We start from the raw sequence: 18485 nt of genomic DNA, 5'->3' as shown, positions 1-18485 counted from the left end.
ATAGATGTGGCTAACAGGTAGATGGCAAAGAATCCCTCAGATTCCCTCTAAATAATCTACCAAACACTCTATATCTGCCCCCTGGTAATTGACTCTATCCAAATTCTTCATTATTTTGTACAGCTCTTGAGTTACCCTTCAAACTCCTCTGTTCTAAGGAAACCAACCCTAGCCTATTCCCTATCCCCTCACCCTCCACATGCATAACGTTGCACTTCCATGCTGTTTCAAAGCACATTGCAGCCAATGAAATGCTGTTGAAGATCAGTCAATGTTGGAAATGTAGGAAATGCAGGAGCCAATGAAGGAGATCAAGATTTATTTTTAAGAATTCTTACATGGTCCATATCCTGGTAAATAAACACGCACAGCAGTGCAGTGTTTAATGATGCCTCAGAGATTTCTTTGCTACTTAGAAATAGCCATAATCTCTAACAGATTCTTGTAACTAAACAGTGACAGATGAGATATAAATCCACTGTACTAGAACATACTTCACTATCTAAACTGATCAATAGTCCAATAAAATATGATAATTCTCAGAAAAATGACTAGCGTGCTTTGGAATTAATAATTTTTTTGGCAATGAGACACTGTGTGTGACAACTGTAGTTTTGATCACATGGAATGGAATAGAATTGCATTAACAAGGATGGAAATCTGACAGACAATTACATCTAGGAGTTACTTGACACATATACTTTCATATTCCAAGACCGTGGTTGAAGAAAACATTTCTTGATTTCTAAAATTAAAACCATCTCAACCTCAATTGTTAACATGTCAGCTCCTTGTCTAGTTTTAGAGGAAGGGTCACTATGTATGAACCCATCCAAAGAATGTTCGGTGCTGATGTCAGGGCCATAAGTACAAAACATTTTCCTCCCTGAACATATCATCTCTGGAATGAAGAAGGTCTGAGAGTGTAAAGCACAATTTAAATAATCGAAAAGCCGTCGTTCATTTTGACATAAGTCCATGCACAATGCAAAACAAAATAAATTTATTTTACAAATAGATCTTTAATATTTTGAGATGGTTTTGGCAAAGTGCAACTGACTGACTAGCCAACATGCAGAATGTCCCAAAGTTGATGCCACAATGCCTCCAAATTGATTTAGTATTTAGTGATGTGCATTTTCTCTCACCTTTTATACAGGCTTGAACGAATCCATACCATTCTCCACAGCTATCACACAATAAGCTAAAGGCTTTCTCCCTGTTGGCCATGATATAACCTTGGGCGCAGACATAAAGCAGTTCATCACCCATTTCAATTCCAGTGTGGCCCTGGAGAATGGTATTGGGAAAAGATGGAGGGTCTCCACAAGGTTTACCTGCAAGAAACGGAAGATCTTTAGTCTTATATCAAGTGTGAAACAGTCACTCAGATCAGGTTTATTCCCTCTATAGATTTCACCCTCTGTGTGATTATCTCTGACAATCCAGAGTTCTGGCATTAGTGAGGAGGAGGATGGCAGCTTACGGTTGGTGACAAATCAAAGAGAATGTATTTTAGATCAGAGGCTGAATGTATTGGTTGCTGCAACAGTGAAGCTTATTCTGCATGAAAGACATATATATTACTCTAGTTCATTACTCTAAACCACTAGGTTAATTCATAATGCTGTCAGGAAAATTAACAGAGGGCAGAAGGTGTGGCCTATGTTATGATTCACCTTAAGCGAAATGTTTGATTAGATTAGATTCCCCTACAATGTGGAAATAGGCCCTTCGGCCTCACAAGTCCACACCAACACTCCGAAGAGTAACCCACCCAGACCCATTTCCTTCTGACCTAACACTATGGGCAATTTAGCATGGTCAGTTCACCTAACCTGCACATCTTTGGACTGTGGGCGAAAACCAGAGCACCCAGACGAAACCCACGCAGACACGGGGAGAAAGTGCAAACTCCACACAGACAGCCACCCAAGGCTGGAATCAAACCTGGGACCCTGACGCTGTGCTGCAGCAGTGCTCACCACTGAGCCCGTGTTGATTACTGCAATTATCATGTTCAGAGACTTCTCATATGCATTAAAAGGGGAATTATGTGCTTGCTTAAGCTGAATTTTGCCAACCCAGTCATGATAGGCTTAATAGGTGATGATCAGGAAAGAAGTAGGAAAAGATGTCCATATTGCTCCTGACACTGTCCCATCTTGGGTGACTCCCCAGGGGTGATCGGCACAATTGGCAGCCCCTCTCTATTCACACAAACAATGAAGACCTCAGTCATGGGTAATTTTCCCTCAAAACTACAACTTTCTCAGATGTTACATTTGGGAGCCTAACACGACTTCTTGTCAGGAGGTCAACAGGCCATGGGTGGCTGAATTAAGTTGCAGCTTCAAAGAGTCACTAATCTCATGAGTCCAGCAAAGGCACTGAAACTCTCCTGGAGGTGTTACCTCTCTACCCTAAGACCCCTTTGTCATCATTTGCACCAGTGAAGGGAGAGACCTTCATTAGCATCTCTCCCTTGAGGTACACCCTAACTCTCCCCCTTCTCCAGTAGCATTTGCCTTTCCAGTGAGTCTGCTAGCAAACCTGCCATTACTAAGGGCCTTCCTGTTATAACTCCCACTTTCCTAGTCTGTCTACCATCCTCATCTGACTGGCAAATACGTTAATGCTCAGTTAGGATGCCACCTCACATTAAGTTGGACTAGCAAGTGCACTGAGTCCAGTAGCTGCATATTCTCTAGATAGCTATAGGAAAGTGGAGCCCTATGTTCCAAGTGTTCAATCTTTCTGTCTGGGAGAGCTACAGAATGGGAATATTTATGTACAGTCTCCAACAAAGCTTAAAAGACAGGTAATCATAAGAAGAAATCATTGGTCAGTAGTGCAATTTTTCAGTATGAGTCCAGACAAGGTTCGGTGTATTGGCCAACTCATGCATATGAGATCAATGCATATGCCAAACATATACACCTTTATATAAAAGCATGGGCCAATGAATATTCACAGCAACAAACAAGGATGTAAGGGTAATGAAATACAGAACAAAAATACACCTGTAAATCAAAACATATATTTGCATAGGCTAATGAATTAGTTACACATAGAATTATAGAAATAACCTTTGAAATATGTAAATTAACAATGACAGACAAGCAAGCCTACAAGTATGGGGCTGTAATATAAATGCACATAAATCAATTCAGCATAAAGGACCAAAAGTGATCAGTGATGCTTTATCAGTCTCCTGGGCAGGTCTCTTACTGTCACTTGACCAGCCAAGGCAAAACTGTGTTCATCTCTTAGCAGCGTAAATTTCAATATGTTACCTTACAGCCACACGTTAAGAGTGAAAAGCAGCTGATTTGGTTGGAGGGTGGTGTTGAGGTATTGGGTGACCTCAATGGCACTTGAGCCAATGTTCCAGTTGCAGTATAACTCTATAATCTATTGGGTGTACCCAGCATTTCACAGGTTATGCATTTTAGACTAGTGGCTACTTTCCAAATCAAAGGTTTCCGCTGACATCATGATTGGCATGATTAAATTATAACCATGTATATTTTCCAGGGAATTTTAAAAAATTATTTGTAAGAGGTAGCATTTATGCTTGAAATTAGCATTCATTTGCTGGTGCTGATTGCTGCTATCTTGGCAGTGTTTCCCTTCAGCAATTGGGCATAACTTTATAACTAATTTACTACAAATCAATTGTATGCCAGAACATTGTTCAAGTAAGGGAATAGTGTGCACAAACACATTACAACATTATACTAAGATATAGTCCAGCTCAATAGTAACATTAACTTGCAGGACATTACTGTGAGATTCATTGGTGGTGCCTGTCTTGGTTAATAGAGATGTTCATCAGGGAATGGTCTGCAAATATGAGACCACTGTATTTCCACAGATGCTTTTTGATCTGCTGAGTATTCTCAACTTTCTTGATCTATGCTATCAGATCAAAGGATAGAGAGGGACAATAGTTGCATTCCCAAATATCCAGCCATATTGTCATCCACAACTGAATAAGACTCAGCATTGAGAGCAGACTCCCTACTTTGAGGTTTCCATGTCAAATATGCCCAAAGAATTCACTTCCTCCGCAAGTTTATTTTTATATTTTATGTCCATGTTGTTTGTATTAACTCTCAGGTTAAATAAATACAGAACGATTTATTTATATCACATCTCTTGCAGCTGCAGAATATCTTGAAGCACCTTACAGCCAATGAAGTACTTCTGAATTGTAATGTTGGAAACATACGGCCAATTCGTGCAAACAAGATTCTACATCTAATGACAGAGTGATGAAATAATTGTGAAGTTGACACAAAAAAAAGTTGCCCTATTCTTCCAATCATGTCTTAGGGTCTACTACAAACCTTCAGACTCCCATAAGTATCTGGGCTACACATCCTCCCATCCAGTATCCTGCAAGAATTCCATCCCATTCTCCCAATTCCTCGGCCTCCATCACATCTGCTCAGATGAGGAGACATTCCACTTGCAAGCATCCCAGATGTCACCTATTTTGAACAATGCACTTCTCTTCCCTCTGTCATTCAGTCAGCCCTCCGCTGCACCACCTCCATTCCCTGTTCCACTGCTCTAAACCCCCTCCCCCTCACAACGTAATAATGACAGAGTCCCCTTGTCCTCACCTACCACCCCATTAGTCTTCACAGCCAATGCACCATCCTCAAATACCTTCGCCAACTTCAACTAGATCCCACCACCAAGAACATCTTCCCCTCCCATCCCTCTCAGCCTTCCACAAGGACCATTCTCTCCGTCAGTCTTTGGTTCACGCCACCCCCACCACCGAACCCCCAGCTACCTTTCCCCTGCAACCAGAAGAGATGCTTAACCTGCTGGTACACAACCCCCTCACCTCCATCCACGGCCCCAAACAGTCCTTCCAAGTGAGATGGAGGTTCACCTGCCCCTCTGTCAACCTAGTTTACTGCATTAGGTGCTCCCAATATGGTCTTCTCTACATCAGGGAGACTGAACGAAAACGTAGGAATGGCTCACTTGGCATTGCAGCTGGGCCCACAGGAGCCGACCGGACCTCCCAGTCACTGCCCATTTCAATTCCCCCAACCACTTCTTTTCTGACATGACCATCCTTGGCCTCCTCCATTGCCAACACAAAGCACAGGACCTATTGGAGGAACAATGCCTTAACTTCCGCGTTGGTACCCTACAGCCCAGAGGACTCAACACTGAGTTCTCCAATTTCAAATAACCTCCATCCCCATTTCCCGACTCCGTTTCCAGCCCCTCCCCCTCCCTGCCACTGCTCACTGTCACCAACCAGATTCATTCCTCCCATTGACCAACCAGGTTGTACTCTCTCCCTGTCTTCACCTATCCCCATTTCACCATCCTGACCCCCCCACCCCCCACTTTATCTGCAGCACCCCCCACACCCATCCTCTGAAGAAGGGTTACTCCTGAAACATTGACTTCTGCACCTCCTGATGCTGCCTGGCTTGCTGTGTTCTTCTAGCCTCCTACCTGTTTACTTAGGATCAGTTACATCCATGTAATAACACAGCTGGAGCCTTGGTTTAACAACTTCTCCAAAAAACTGCACATCTAACATAGCAGCAATCGTTTAATACTGCAATGGGGAACATCAACCTATATTATGTGCTTGTGTGTGAGATGGAATACAGACCCAGAATGTACATACTTTATTGCTTGATCAAAGTAACAGTTCAACTTGGGAGTGTTGGGAAGAAAAAGTGTTCAGAAAGCTTGTGAAGCTTTTAAAATATTTTTAAGAATTATTACCTTGTTTGTTGGCTGGATGCAATGCTGGAGGTTATTTCTGCTTCAGGAGGTTATTTCAGAGACCATTATTCCCAACGTCAATGTTAAACAGTACTAAGAGGTAATAGGTGTATTGGATATAATCTTCCAAAATTTGATTCTGTTAAATGAAGCTGATTTATTGTACAATTGAGCTTTAAGAATTTTACCAGAACAGAACCTGATACCATATTAAATGGTACCACAATCTAACATGCAGGCAGCTTGACCAAGGTTCAAAAAGATAATTAAATAGCATTGCAGCTTCATTTAACAAATTTTAAAATTTAATATAAAACAAGGCCAATTTTAAATAGCTAATTCCCCAATTGATTTCAATCCTAAATTTTTAAAATAAGGTATTATCACTTCAACATTTAACCATCTCCTCAGAATATCTAACAAGTTCATAGGTGAGCTACCAACCACGGGAACAACCACTTTGTTTTAAAATGTATGGAAATAAATAAAATAAATTTATTTTGTGAATCTTATGAAATAAACAAATGGGAATGGACAAAGGATTTGCTAGTTAATTGGTGCTTTTTATAACATGGTTTATTGAGATGTTCCTATGATTTAACACTTGCATCATTAACCAGCGATTAGCCAAAAACAGACAAAAACTACTCCTAGTTGAATCCACACAGAATCTATATAATTGCAGCCCATCCTATGCAATCAATCTCTGCATACAGTGTGTCCCTGGACATCCTATTATTCAACAGGAGTTGCCTATTACCTGCAATATACCAGGGCAACCAACAAATCACAGCTCTTTCCTACAGCCAAACAGTCATATCTAGCTTTTTCAATATAAGTGCAACCAGCAGCTCAACACTTTCAAACACTGTGACAACCACAACTGTCCAGAAAATATTACTCGCATAATCACATCACATAATGGCAAATCTTTACAAAATAAAGTATTAACAGTGACTTTAAAGCAGGTTTTCAGAATGGTTACACATAACAAATATTTACAAAATGTCCCCAGGTACTTAGAACCATGTATTAAACCAGAATTTAACCCAGAACTACATAAAGCACTGTTATGGCAGATGGTGCAAAGCTCAATGAAGCAGATTTCTAAAGAGCATCTTAAAGTAGGAAAGCAAGGACTAGAGGCAAAGAGTTTTCAGGAGGGAATTCCAGAGTTTGGAACCCTGGCAGTTGAAGGTGCAGCCACCAATGGTGGACTGCATAAAATCAGGGAGGGAGTTGGAGAAGAGACTTATGACAGTAATGAAATGTTGTTTGAATGGCTTTTAAAATCTGAATCTGAGCCTGCATAATCTAGACAATAGTGCCTTTCATGTTGTCAATTCCCCATTAAACTGTTGTCACATTCAACCATTGGCAAAGCACTGTTCTCTATTATCAGGACTGGTACTTGGAAATTAAAATTCGATCATTAAAATTACACTTTAATAACAGGTAAACACAATTACAGCTGTCCTACACACAATGGATCAGCAGAGGAATAAATGGTCCATAATACTGAACCAAAAAACAATCAGTTTCAATCACTGACTTGTACTGCATTAATATATATTATCCAGTATAATGGTCTACATTCCTGCAGAATCCCTGGACCAGAGAGGAGAAGTATTGGCAATAATCCCTGATCCTAAACATTGTTCTGTGAATCCTCCACCAAAAGATACAGATGAGTGAGAGCACAGGCCAGGGTTTTAACACTTAGTGAGTCCTGCCTGACCATCAAAATGTAGGATCACACAGAAGGAAAAGATTTGGGATCTATTGAGTTGCATCCAAGCATTGAAAGACAAAGTACTGGAGGAGGGGGATATCATTCAAAGTATTCTCAAATAAGTTTACTTTGGCTGAATCTCAGGATTTCTTTGGTAAGTGCAAATTTTATTAAGTATTTTGAAGGAATTCTCACTGAGAAACCCAGCGCAACTTCTTGCTGTACATTACATAACCTCACTTTATTAACTACTTACAGTTCTGCAACGTCATCCCTCATATTCCATTCTAGCCCCATCTGAACCATTGCCATTCCGACAACAACTCACTATTCACCAGATATCTGCTCAATGATCAGCACACCGTGACATCTTTGAAAGGCCTCTGTGCACCCGGCCAAGCATTGGCAAACAGCATTCTTAATAGCAATGTAATGGCACAACAGTGGCAAAGCCACACTACTCATGGCAGACAGACAGCATGGCTGACTCTCCCAAGACTATTCTTTCATCCTAGTCACTGTTTAACCACCATGCCACACAATTTGTCTGTCATTAGTTACATCCTGTCTAATCACCCTCTCTAAGTCACTGTTTTTCTGTCCCTAATTCACTGTCATTGTCTGAGAAGGGATTAGGCAAGCAATCGGGCAATTTGAAACATTGGCTTTTATTGACAGGTAGAGCAAACACAAATGAAACAAATAAAGGCTGCATTTTATCCTTGAAATGAGACCCAAATGCTGGCATCTGTACCCAGCTCTGATTTGCTGGAACCGAGTGTCAACAAGGTTATATATCTGACTTATAGCCCCCATTGGAACTGAGCACTGATAGTGCCCATTCCCACCTTGCACCCTTCCTGACAATTGATGGATGGATCCCCAGGATGTATTGGCCCCAGAACACTGACCAACTTTGACGAGCAAACCCTTGACATGACTGACCAGCCCTGACCAATGTGTTTGCAGCTCCCTGACTGGAGATACACAATTGCCCACATTGCTGGTCCTGGCTATACAGGGCAGAATGCTGCTCGCTCCCTGGACTGCAGTGAGACATGACTCCTGACTGTGAGCATCCCAAGTGGATGACAGACGATGGCCCCTACACTGTTTACAGACTGTGTCATTGATGACACCATGCTTCCCTGATCGGCAGTGCCTACCTCCATTTGGCTGGCTGAGAACTAGTCCATTTCTGTTATAGCATTTTGGTTGAATAAACATATAGCATATTTGTCAGTGCAGACATCTGGTACTTGGTATAGGTGTTAGATTGATGTCTCAGTTTGCAAGGTGTACTCCCAGATAGGTCCTGGCTAACAAGCATCACAACCAGCCGGACTACAGCTGCACAAGAGAGGACATTAAAATTTGTCAGTTATGGTAGCCCTTGTCTCTGGCTAAAATGCCAATGCACTAACAGGCATGGCACAGCAAGACAAGGCATGGATGTTACCAGCATGCAGGTAGGCACTAAGTAAGTTCAGGAGAAAGTGAGGACTGCAGATGCTGGAGATCAGAGCTGAAAATGTGTTGCTGGAAAAGCGCAGCAGGTCAGGCAGCATCCAGGGAACAGGAGAATCGACATTTCGGGCATCGACGTTCCTGAAGAAGGGCTTATGCCCGAAACGTCGATTCTCCTGTTCCCTGGATGCTGCCTGACCTGCTGCGCTTTTCCAGCAACACATTTTCAGCACTAAGTAAGTTCATGCTAACAGAGCTAGCAAGCAGCCCTGAGAAAGAGCATTTTGATCCTGGCCCTAAACAGCCTGGCTCTAATTTTAACTGTGCTCGTTGGGATTTTAATTTCTTCACAAGAGGATTTTTTTTATCTAACCTATCACAGTCTTAACATTTTAAGCACATTGATCAGATTATTCTTCAATAGAAAAATGGAATCCAAGCCAAGTTTATGAAGCTTGTCCTCAAACTTTATCCCTCTCCTTGATAACATTTGAGTGACTATATACTGCACCCTCTCCACTTCCTCAGATGATCTGCCTACAACTGAAAGCAGTTGTGCCGGATGACCTTTAACCAAGGCTCCATTTTCAATAGGTCATGGAGTTTAATTTTCCTTAGAGCTTTACTGAAAAAAAGTGTGTTACATCCAAAGTAAAATTAAAGCTGAGTATATTTTACAGAATGCTCATGGCTGACAGGACTGTATTGACAGTTGTTTCTATAAAAATAAAAGCAAATTACACTAAATTGGATTCTTACTCAAATTACTCCCTTCCTTGTCAGACTGACTTGGTCAACCTCAGGCTAGGAAAATTGATTAACTGAACCCCAATTCTAAGCCAGTGGAAGTCCTGCCTTTCAACCTTCTTCAAAGTCTTTGCACATATGTTTCCCTCCTCTTTATCTCACATCAGTTCACAGCACAAATCTTAAATCTGTGCAACCTCACTTCCATTTAAAATACACCGCGTCAGTATAACTAATTTCCAAATTGTCTGTGGAAATATCCCAAAATATAAAAGACATTGTTACCCATTTAAATGATTAACATTTGCCTATGTGAATTGATGCAGCACTAACCTTGATCTTTAATGCAGAATGAATCATATGGACCAGGTGAAGAAGCTGCTTCAGTTTTTACTCGAATGGTTTGAAGGCCCTGTTGGCTAAATCCCATGTTATTGCACATGGTTATCCTGTGTGTGAATAAAACACATTTGATTACTTCTAATCTAGATTGTGAACTACTTGTTAATTTACATTCAATTTTTTCTTCACCTTCTTTCATTAGCAATTTAATTCCCAAATCCCCAAGTCCAGCCCTTTATTCTGCACCATTCTCAGAATAAGAACTCAAACAGGTAAGCTGTTTCAGTACTATACTGTACAATTGTAATTGTGAGAGACTACGCAATTGTTGACACTTTAAAGTGGATAAATGTCTTGCTGATTGTTGGGCTGAGATTCTGCAGGAGTATGGGCAGTGAAAGAGTGACATAATTCTTGCAGAAATTGGGATAAATGACTTTGTCCCTCCAGAATCCTGCCAATTTCTATCAGGTTTGTGATTGGAAATTGGGACAAACCTGTGGAAATTCAGGATGCAGGAATTTAACATGAGCCTGCTGTTCGATTTTGGTCAGGTCCAGGAGAAGGTCTGATAAAGATTAACAGAGTCTTTGTTGTTGGCAAAATTACCTTTACTTAAACATTACAAGATTCAGGATGTGTACAACACCAGACTTAATCTTCACCACAAGGCTGCTAAAGAGAAGTTTTGTAGCTGTCATGTGACAAAACATCACTTCCCATTGATGATGTAGACCACCTTAGTTACATATTTGCATGAACCATTTACACTGTAACAAGGATCTGCAAGTTGGAATCAGAGGGCACTGGCTAACATCACCTCCTGCTGAATATGTTTTTGGATATTTCATCAGATGACCTCCTAACTTCAGAATCTCAATGCCACACTACAGTCATTAGTGAACCATTGTCAAAGCGTCCTGCCCCCACTCACCAGCTGGAATGCCAACTGACATGGCTTTGTTACTGAATAGCTTAATTTTTGATTTTCAGTGACAAATCCTACATCTCCATCATCAGTTTTTTAAAACTAAGAAAATAAATTGCTAAACAAAATTGAAGAACACCATTTTTATTTCTCTATGATGGCCATCTCTCATTTCCCCTAAAATAAATAGCTCCCCGACAGATATTTGAGAGAGTTTAACAATCAACGAGGGTTTCATGATCACCGTTACTGAGATTTTCTTTATATTTTGGAATTATTAATGAATTAAAATTCTACCTGATGACATAGTATGATTTAAAGTCAAATCATCATACATTAGCCTGGATTTCAGCATGAATAAAATTATTGTGAGGCTACTGTCTCCTTTGAAACTAATTTGCCTTGAAAATTTGCTATAATTCTGGTCAGAACAGACCTGAGCTATCTGGCCAACTCAAAAGGTGCTTTAAGGAAAGATTTAAGAATTGCAACATTGGTGCAGTAAACAAAAGTACTTGAGAGAGAGAAAAGCAAACTCCCAGGGGACACCTAGGTCTCATTGCACCTCCCTCTTTCTCAATCTATCACCATTGAGATAATAATCTGGCTGCCTGTTTTTGCTACCAAAATGGTTAACTTCACATTTATCCACAATAAACTTCATCTGCCATACTAATGTCCATTTACTCAACTTATCGAAATCACACTGAAGAATTTCTGCATCCTCCTCACAGTATACCCTCCTACAAAGCTTTGTCTCATCTGCAAATTTGGAGATAGTACATTTAGTTCCCTCATCTACATCTTTACTGTATATTGTGAATCGCTGGGATCCAAGCACTGATCATTGGCAGCTCCTCAGAAAATGACCAGTTTATTCATATACTTTGTTTGCTGCCTGCCAGCCAGTTCTCTATGTATGTCAGTACACTAACCCCAATCACATGCCCTTTAATTTTACATGTTAAGTTCTTATGTGGGACCTTTTGAATGCCTTCTGAAAGTCCAAGTAAACCACATCCACTGGTTCCCCCGATCAATTCAACTGGTTATATCCTTGAACAATTCCAAATAATTTGTCAAGCATGATTTTTGTTTCATAACTTACATGTGATTCTGTCAAATCCTGTCACTGTTATCCAAGTGGTTGGCTCTGCTGCTTCACAATGCCAGGGACGCAGGTTTGATTCCAGCCTCCCTTTGTAAGTAGTGGGGTTACATTAACTAAATTTCAATCAGTAGGGAATGTTTCAGAGTCTATAGAATCTTGAAAGGTGACTACCAATGCATTCACTATTTCTAGAGTCACTTCTTTATGTATTTTGGTGCTAGATTGTCAAAACCTGGGGATTTGTTAGCCTTTAATCCCATCAATTTCTCCAACACCATTTCCCTACTAAAACTGATTTCCTTCAGTTCCTCTCTCTCACTTCACTCTCTCTGTTCACATAAAACTCATTTTGCGACTATCAGTCTGAGTTGAATTTGACTTGCCCGGATCAGAAGTGAATACATCTGTTAACTGACTATGACACCCAGTTATCTACATTCCTATCATTATAAATCTTGTAATTTCTAGCTTTGTTCAACTCAAATCAAAATTATGAGAGGCATTGATGAAATGATTAGGGAGAGGTTACTTCCATTAGCAGGGACATTGGTAACCAAAGAGCACAGATTTAAGTGAGTTAGCATAGAAATGAGAGAACTTGGAGAGGTATAAAAGTTGGCTGTGAGTTAGACTCGCAAGATGGAAACCTCCTTTCCCTTCATTTCGTAACAGTTTTTATTATGATGCGTTTCAGTGGTCACAGTTCAGTTCAGGCTGAGCACGTGCTGCAAAACTGCTCACATTCTGACACACGGAAACTACAAAACATCCAGAGAGTATCTGATTGTAAGCTATTCCAGTGAAAAAGGGATGGGATGTCATTAAGAGATTAGGGTTGAAGAAGGCGTCTTTGTTCAGTTTCTAACTCTGTTATCCTGGCAATATTTGATACTCAATGGCAAAAACTAAAAGATAATATATCTTGCGTCTTTAACGTTCATAAATTTAAGTAAATAACATTCTTGTTTTTAAGCTAAAGATGACCAATGCACATGAGTTAATAGGAATGCACAATTGTTATTGCCAAAACTTAAGATTAATCCCTGATTCAGAATGTGGTCACAATTTATAATAATTTTTTAGGACATATTTGTTCACTCATGGAATTTATTTCATTTGAAGCCCAATTCCATTTGAGGACAAAGCCGTTAAAATGTCATTTCATCTCATTTGGATGGGTTATAAATCTAAAAATAAGCTCATTTCTCACTATTTAAACAACATTCCGAGTTTGTTTCCTGAATCAATGAAGAACAGACACAACATAGTGAGTTAGAATTGACTATTGCACGCAGTGTTCATGAGTCATTATTATAGACATTCTAGGGTAATAAAAATGTCAGTGATGATTTGTACTGCTCTGAGAGAACATCTTCAGATAGTTCTAATTGCTGATTACGACATTGACACTTTTCTGATATTCACCCAACAATGTGAAGACTGACTCATTAAAATGTAAATTATTCGGTTGCATGCTACATAACCATCTCTCTAAAATTTCTCTGCACTTACTGAAGCATAACCAGTTCTGTCCACTGAGCATTTATGAAAGTTAAACTGTTTCCCCTCATTTTATAAGATTCATGTTCAGTTTTGCTTCTCCTACACAGAAAAAAATGTTAACGGTTCAAAGCCGTTGCATGCTGCCGGGGAGGAGTTGGTATCTGGGCAATAGATTCTTGTCTAACCATTCCACACCATTCATTTCTTCCCCCGTTACTTAAGAAAGACAGTGGGGGAAGGTTTCCTCTGTCATTCAAACGTCTGTAAATTAGTAGGTTCTAAAAATACTTCAGAAAAGTAAGTTATTCTCTGGATAGAAGAAGCGCAATTAGACAGAAGCACGGTGGCTCCGTGGTTAGCACTGCTGCCTCACAGCACCACTGCCTCGGGGCGACTGTCTGCGTGGAGTTTGCACATTCTCTCCGTGTCTGCATGGGTTTCCTCCGGTTGCTCCGGTTTCCTCCCACAGTCCAAAGATGTGCTGGTTAGGGTGGATTGGCCATGCTAAATTGCCCATATTGATAGGTGCATTAGTCAGAGAGGGGTGGGTTACTCTTCGGAGGGTCGGTGTGGACTGGTTGGGCCGAAGGGCCTGTTTTCACACTGTAGGGAATCTAATCTAATCAAAAAGATCACAATCCTTGCCAAAAGTAGAGGAAACGGGTGATGAAATAATTTGGAATGGAAACAGATAAATGATTGAAGGTCAGACTGCGAGGAAAGTGGCGTTATAGGAACTGGTGCTTAGAATCAGCATTAATGATATATTTTAATTATAGTCTAGTGAATACAGATATCGCCTGGGATTGAGTTTTTGATGCTGGGCTAAGCGGTTTCAGGGATCTTGGATGGAAATCAATCACGTTATTGCAGGCTGTCATCGGGAAAGCCAAAGTTTTCAGGAAAATTATTCCCCATCCTTTGGGGTGGGATAGGAGTGAGGGGAGATGAGGGAACTTTACCCGATTTGGTTGCCTGCGATCCAGCCAGTGGTACACTCTGTGAAGGCGCACTCCTCCACCGCTCGCCGCAGCTCGTCAGCTGTAGCCAGGCGCGCCCCCTGCTCTCTGCACAATCCTTGGGCCGCGGCCGGGTCCCACTGCGCGCTCCTATTCATTGGCCGGAGAACGAACATCTTCCCTGGGATAAGAAAAAATACAATAAGACACTGCCTCGAATTTCCACTCCCAGATGGTCTGGATGTAAAGTGACCGAACTCCATCACGGCTGTTCATTCACAATTATTTTTATTGACTTTGATTTTCTTGGTTCAGCACTGGAACCACCTCTAATGTAGCCCCAAAGAACATAAACCTAGGTTTCATTAAACTTCTCTTTTAACAATATTCCGAACTTAACATTGAATGTAATCATTTTAGATTATAATCCTGGCTTCTATTTCCTCAGACAGCGTCTTCTGATAAAGTTTGTTCTATTAGCACTTTCTTTAGGCTCGTCTTTTCTTTACACGTGTCTCATTATCTTCCCTCGTTTACCTCGTACATCGTAAATGTCATCATTTCAGTTCTCCTGCCTTCCACTCTTTCGTTGGCCCTTCCTTTTTGATCTCTCCCCCTTCCTTCTTGCCGGTGTGTTTGTAAAAAACCTGACTTCTCCAACTTTTTCCAGCTATAACGAAAAGCTATGACCTGAAACATTAACGCTAAATCTCGCCATAGATGCTGCCTGACCTGATTTTTCCCCATCGTTTCTTATGTTTCAGATTTCCATCATCCACAGTAATTTCATTTTGAGCTCACTATGATCCTTGTAGTTCAGTGTCGCCAATTCTAACCCGGACAGTCCTTCCCTACACAACCTTATTAGAAATGTCCAGCTTTTATCGACTGAGGTTTTTTTTAATTCTCCCCACCCTTCTCTTTCTGGATCTACAGTGATGGATTCCACTTATGAAAGAATCAGAAACCTACAAATTCGCAGCGATTTATTAAACAAGTGATCATGGTTAGCACTGGTTAGCACTGCTGCCTCACAGCGCCAGAGACCCGGGTTCAATTCCCACCTCAGACAACTGTGTGGAGTTTGCACATTCTCCCCGTGTCTGCGTGAGTTTCCTCCCACAGTACAAAAGTGTGCAGGTTAGGTGAATTGGCCATGCTAAATTGCCCGTAGTGTTAGGTGTAGGGGAATGGGTCTGGGTGGGTCGCTCTTCGGAGGATTGGTTGGTGCCGAAGGGCCTGTTTCCACACTGTAAGTAATTTAAATCGTCCATGTTAGTGTTTATGATTCATCTGAATTACATCCAAATCCCACATACCAGGTCTACTTCCACCTCTGTTCTTTCTTTGTTCCACCACATCTCTCTTCTCAAATACTGACATGGTTCTTGTTTAAAATCAATGACTCTGATAGTGATTCTAGAGTCATACTCAATGTGTAAGAAAGTCTCTGCTCGTATCTCTCCCCCAAATCGTTATTTAATCTAACCTCTCATTTCTACCATGCTTCCCTCTACAAATGGAATGACTTAAACATAAAGAATTTTTAAAAGCTGCCCTTTTCAATGTTTTTGAAATAATGCTTTCACCATTAATAACGCTTCCCGTTCTTTACAAAATAATGTGTTATAGGAGTCATGACGCCTCGCTTCAAAGACTTTAGTGTATAATAATCTAGCCTGAGACTGCAATGCAGCAGTGAGGCAGTACTGCACAGACATGCCGTGTTCGGTTAAGACTTTGGAGACTCGAACCCATGATTTTGTTTACACACAATTAGGTCATGAAACTTTATCCACCTCATTGGTCTATTTTGCCCTCAAACATTTCGAAATGCAATAAAAACTTAGCAATACGATTTGGTTGTGCTCAGAAGGATGCACAAATCTTCGGTACATAGCTATGAAAGCAAATCAAACGCTGATGTTAAAGTGCAGCGATTTTATTGCAGTATAAATTCTTCATAAATTTAGGCCTTACATTCTATGATGTCTGGGATAAAAAGGTTTAAATGATGTGGGTATGTAGTATTACCTTGAATAAAGACTATTAAGACGACATCTAATTAAGATGGTTAAGATGATTTAAGGATTCGGTCAGGTCAATAGAAGGAAATTATTACCTCCGGTGGGGAAGTCCAGAACAAGGGGGCGGCATTTCTTTAAAACTGGAGACATACTCGTTCAGGGGTGATGTCAGGAAGCACTTCTCCACAGATAGGGAAGTGGAAATCTAGAGATTGTCTTCCCGAAATTGAAGTTATGAACCAACTGAAAAATTTAAAACATGTTGATAGTTTGTTTTGGTAGGGAAGGCTACTCACGATTATAAAACCAAAGCAGGTAGTTGGCGATAAAATGTAGCCAATACCTAACTGGTTGGGTGGAACAGGCTCCCGGGAATAGATAGCCTCCCCCAGTTCCAATGATCTAAACTGTGTTCAGGGACAGACTCCTCTTCCATCGCCACAGGACTTGGAGAAGGTGCAGTGGCTGCGGAATTTCAGTGATCGTTCTCCTTAGAGCAGGGAATGTTTAAATTCGATACAGTGTGGAAACAGGCCCAAGGGCCAACAATTCACCTGACCTGCACATTTTTGGACTGTGGGAGGAAACCGGAGCACCCGGAGGAAACCCACGCAGACACGGGGAGAATGTGCAAACTCCACACAGAGAGTTGCCTGAGGCGAGAATTGAACCCGGGTCTCTGGCACAATGAGGCAGCAGTGCTAACCACCGTGCCGCCCTTTTAAAGGAGAATTTATTACGGGTGTAAAAACAAACGATCTAGAGAATTCGAATATTAAATGAAGGGAAATGGTTTCCACTGACAAGATGGTCAGCGACGACCAGGGCACACCGATTTGAGCTCATTGGCAGAAGACCCAAAGAGAAGATGGGAGAATTCATTTTATGCAGTGCGCTGCTTCAATCTGGAGCAGTTTCAAGAATAAATTTCAAAAAGGAATTGAACAAATACTTCAAGATAAAAAAAGAAAACACGTGGCGTTCTACACATCTATCCCTTAAAAGTCTTCCAATGTTATCAGACATTATTCTGCATTCGCCTGCGTAACTGATCAGAAATTACATTAGAAAGCAACTTTATTTGATGCAAGTCCCATCTTTAAAAAAAGCGTTTCCACCGGCGCAGTCTGTTTGCAAACTCCCATTGGCAGAGGTTCTGAGAGTGGACTGACCGTGTGCTCGAACCTGGACGCCGGTGACCAGGAGCAGACAAGCGATCCTCAGGACGGCGGGGATCTGTGGGCGAGAGCTTGGAGCCATCGCTGGGAGAATGGCAAGACGGAGAGCGACAGAGAGTAGACCAAACTGGGCTCAACAGGATAGATCCGTTCACGCACACCCCGGGGCAGAGAGAGAGAGAGCAATGAGCAGGTGAATACTGCACCGAAACCACACCGAAGTCCGGCGAGCAGGAGACACAGCGAGCACTGGAAGTGGCTGGGAAGTTCCGCAGCGGCTTTATCCACACGATATGTTACAGGGAGGGTAAATGTTGGGATGATGTGAAAACTAACACCGCTCCGACAATAAACAGGCGGCCGATAGTATGAAGCTCGGGTGGAAGCGAGGAAAAGTAAGCGAAGAGAGAGAGACTTTTTAAAAGTCCCCAGGCTTGTAATGCCGTTCGATGAGCAAACCCCAACTCAGGAACAACCAGTGCTGAGAGTCTGATCCAACTCATTCCAAGCGTCATTTGATTTCCGTTTTGTTCTCGTGTTTTTCTTCCCCTGCGGTCTCTCAGAGTTCAGTATACACTTGGAAACTTGAGGTTCAGGCTCGGAATGCAGAGATGTCCAAAAAATGTCTGACCCCAAGGGATTATGGAGAGCCTGTTACAAAGGCAGTACCTTACATTTATGTAGCACCTTTAATATGGTAACATACCCCAATGCCCCGGGTT

The 18485-nt window shown here is 41.3% G+C and overlaps 1 protein-coding gene across 2 annotated transcripts in view; it reads right to left on the bottom strand.

The window, feature by feature from the left end:
• susd5 (sushi domain containing 5) overlaps nt 1-18457 on the bottom strand; it is a 25792-nt gene extending 7335 nt beyond the window's left edge. The window contains exons 1-4 of one of the 2 annotated variants that reach the window (XM_087986176.1): nt 17758-18457; nt 14562-14734; nt 10049-10164; nt 1149-1337 (exon numbers count right to left, since the gene is read on the bottom strand). In XM_087986176.1, coding sequence (XP_087842302.1) covers nt 1149-1337; nt 10049-10164; nt 14562-14734 — 478 coding nt within the window. In that variant the 5' untranslated portion in view covers nt 17758-18457. Of the gene's footprint in view, nt 1-1148; nt 1338-10048; nt 10165-14561; nt 14740-17757 lie in introns of both variants that reach the window. The other variant, XM_043688784.2, reaches the window with a different exon arrangement.
• Between the last annotated feature and the right edge of the window lie 28 nt (nt 18458-18485).

Source organism: Chiloscyllium plagiosum, unplaced genomic scaffold, assembly GCF_037043375.1.
Source record: "Chiloscyllium plagiosum isolate Xiang-an unplaced genomic scaffold, Cpla_swu_hap1 HiC_scaffold_4, whole genome shotgun sequence".
NCBI classification, from domain to species: domain Eukaryota; kingdom Metazoa; phylum Chordata; class Chondrichthyes; order Orectolobiformes; family Hemiscylliidae; genus Chiloscyllium; species Chiloscyllium plagiosum.
The sequence above is the reverse complement of the archived record's forward strand: the minus strand, read 5'-3'. Positions and strand labels throughout refer to the sequence as shown.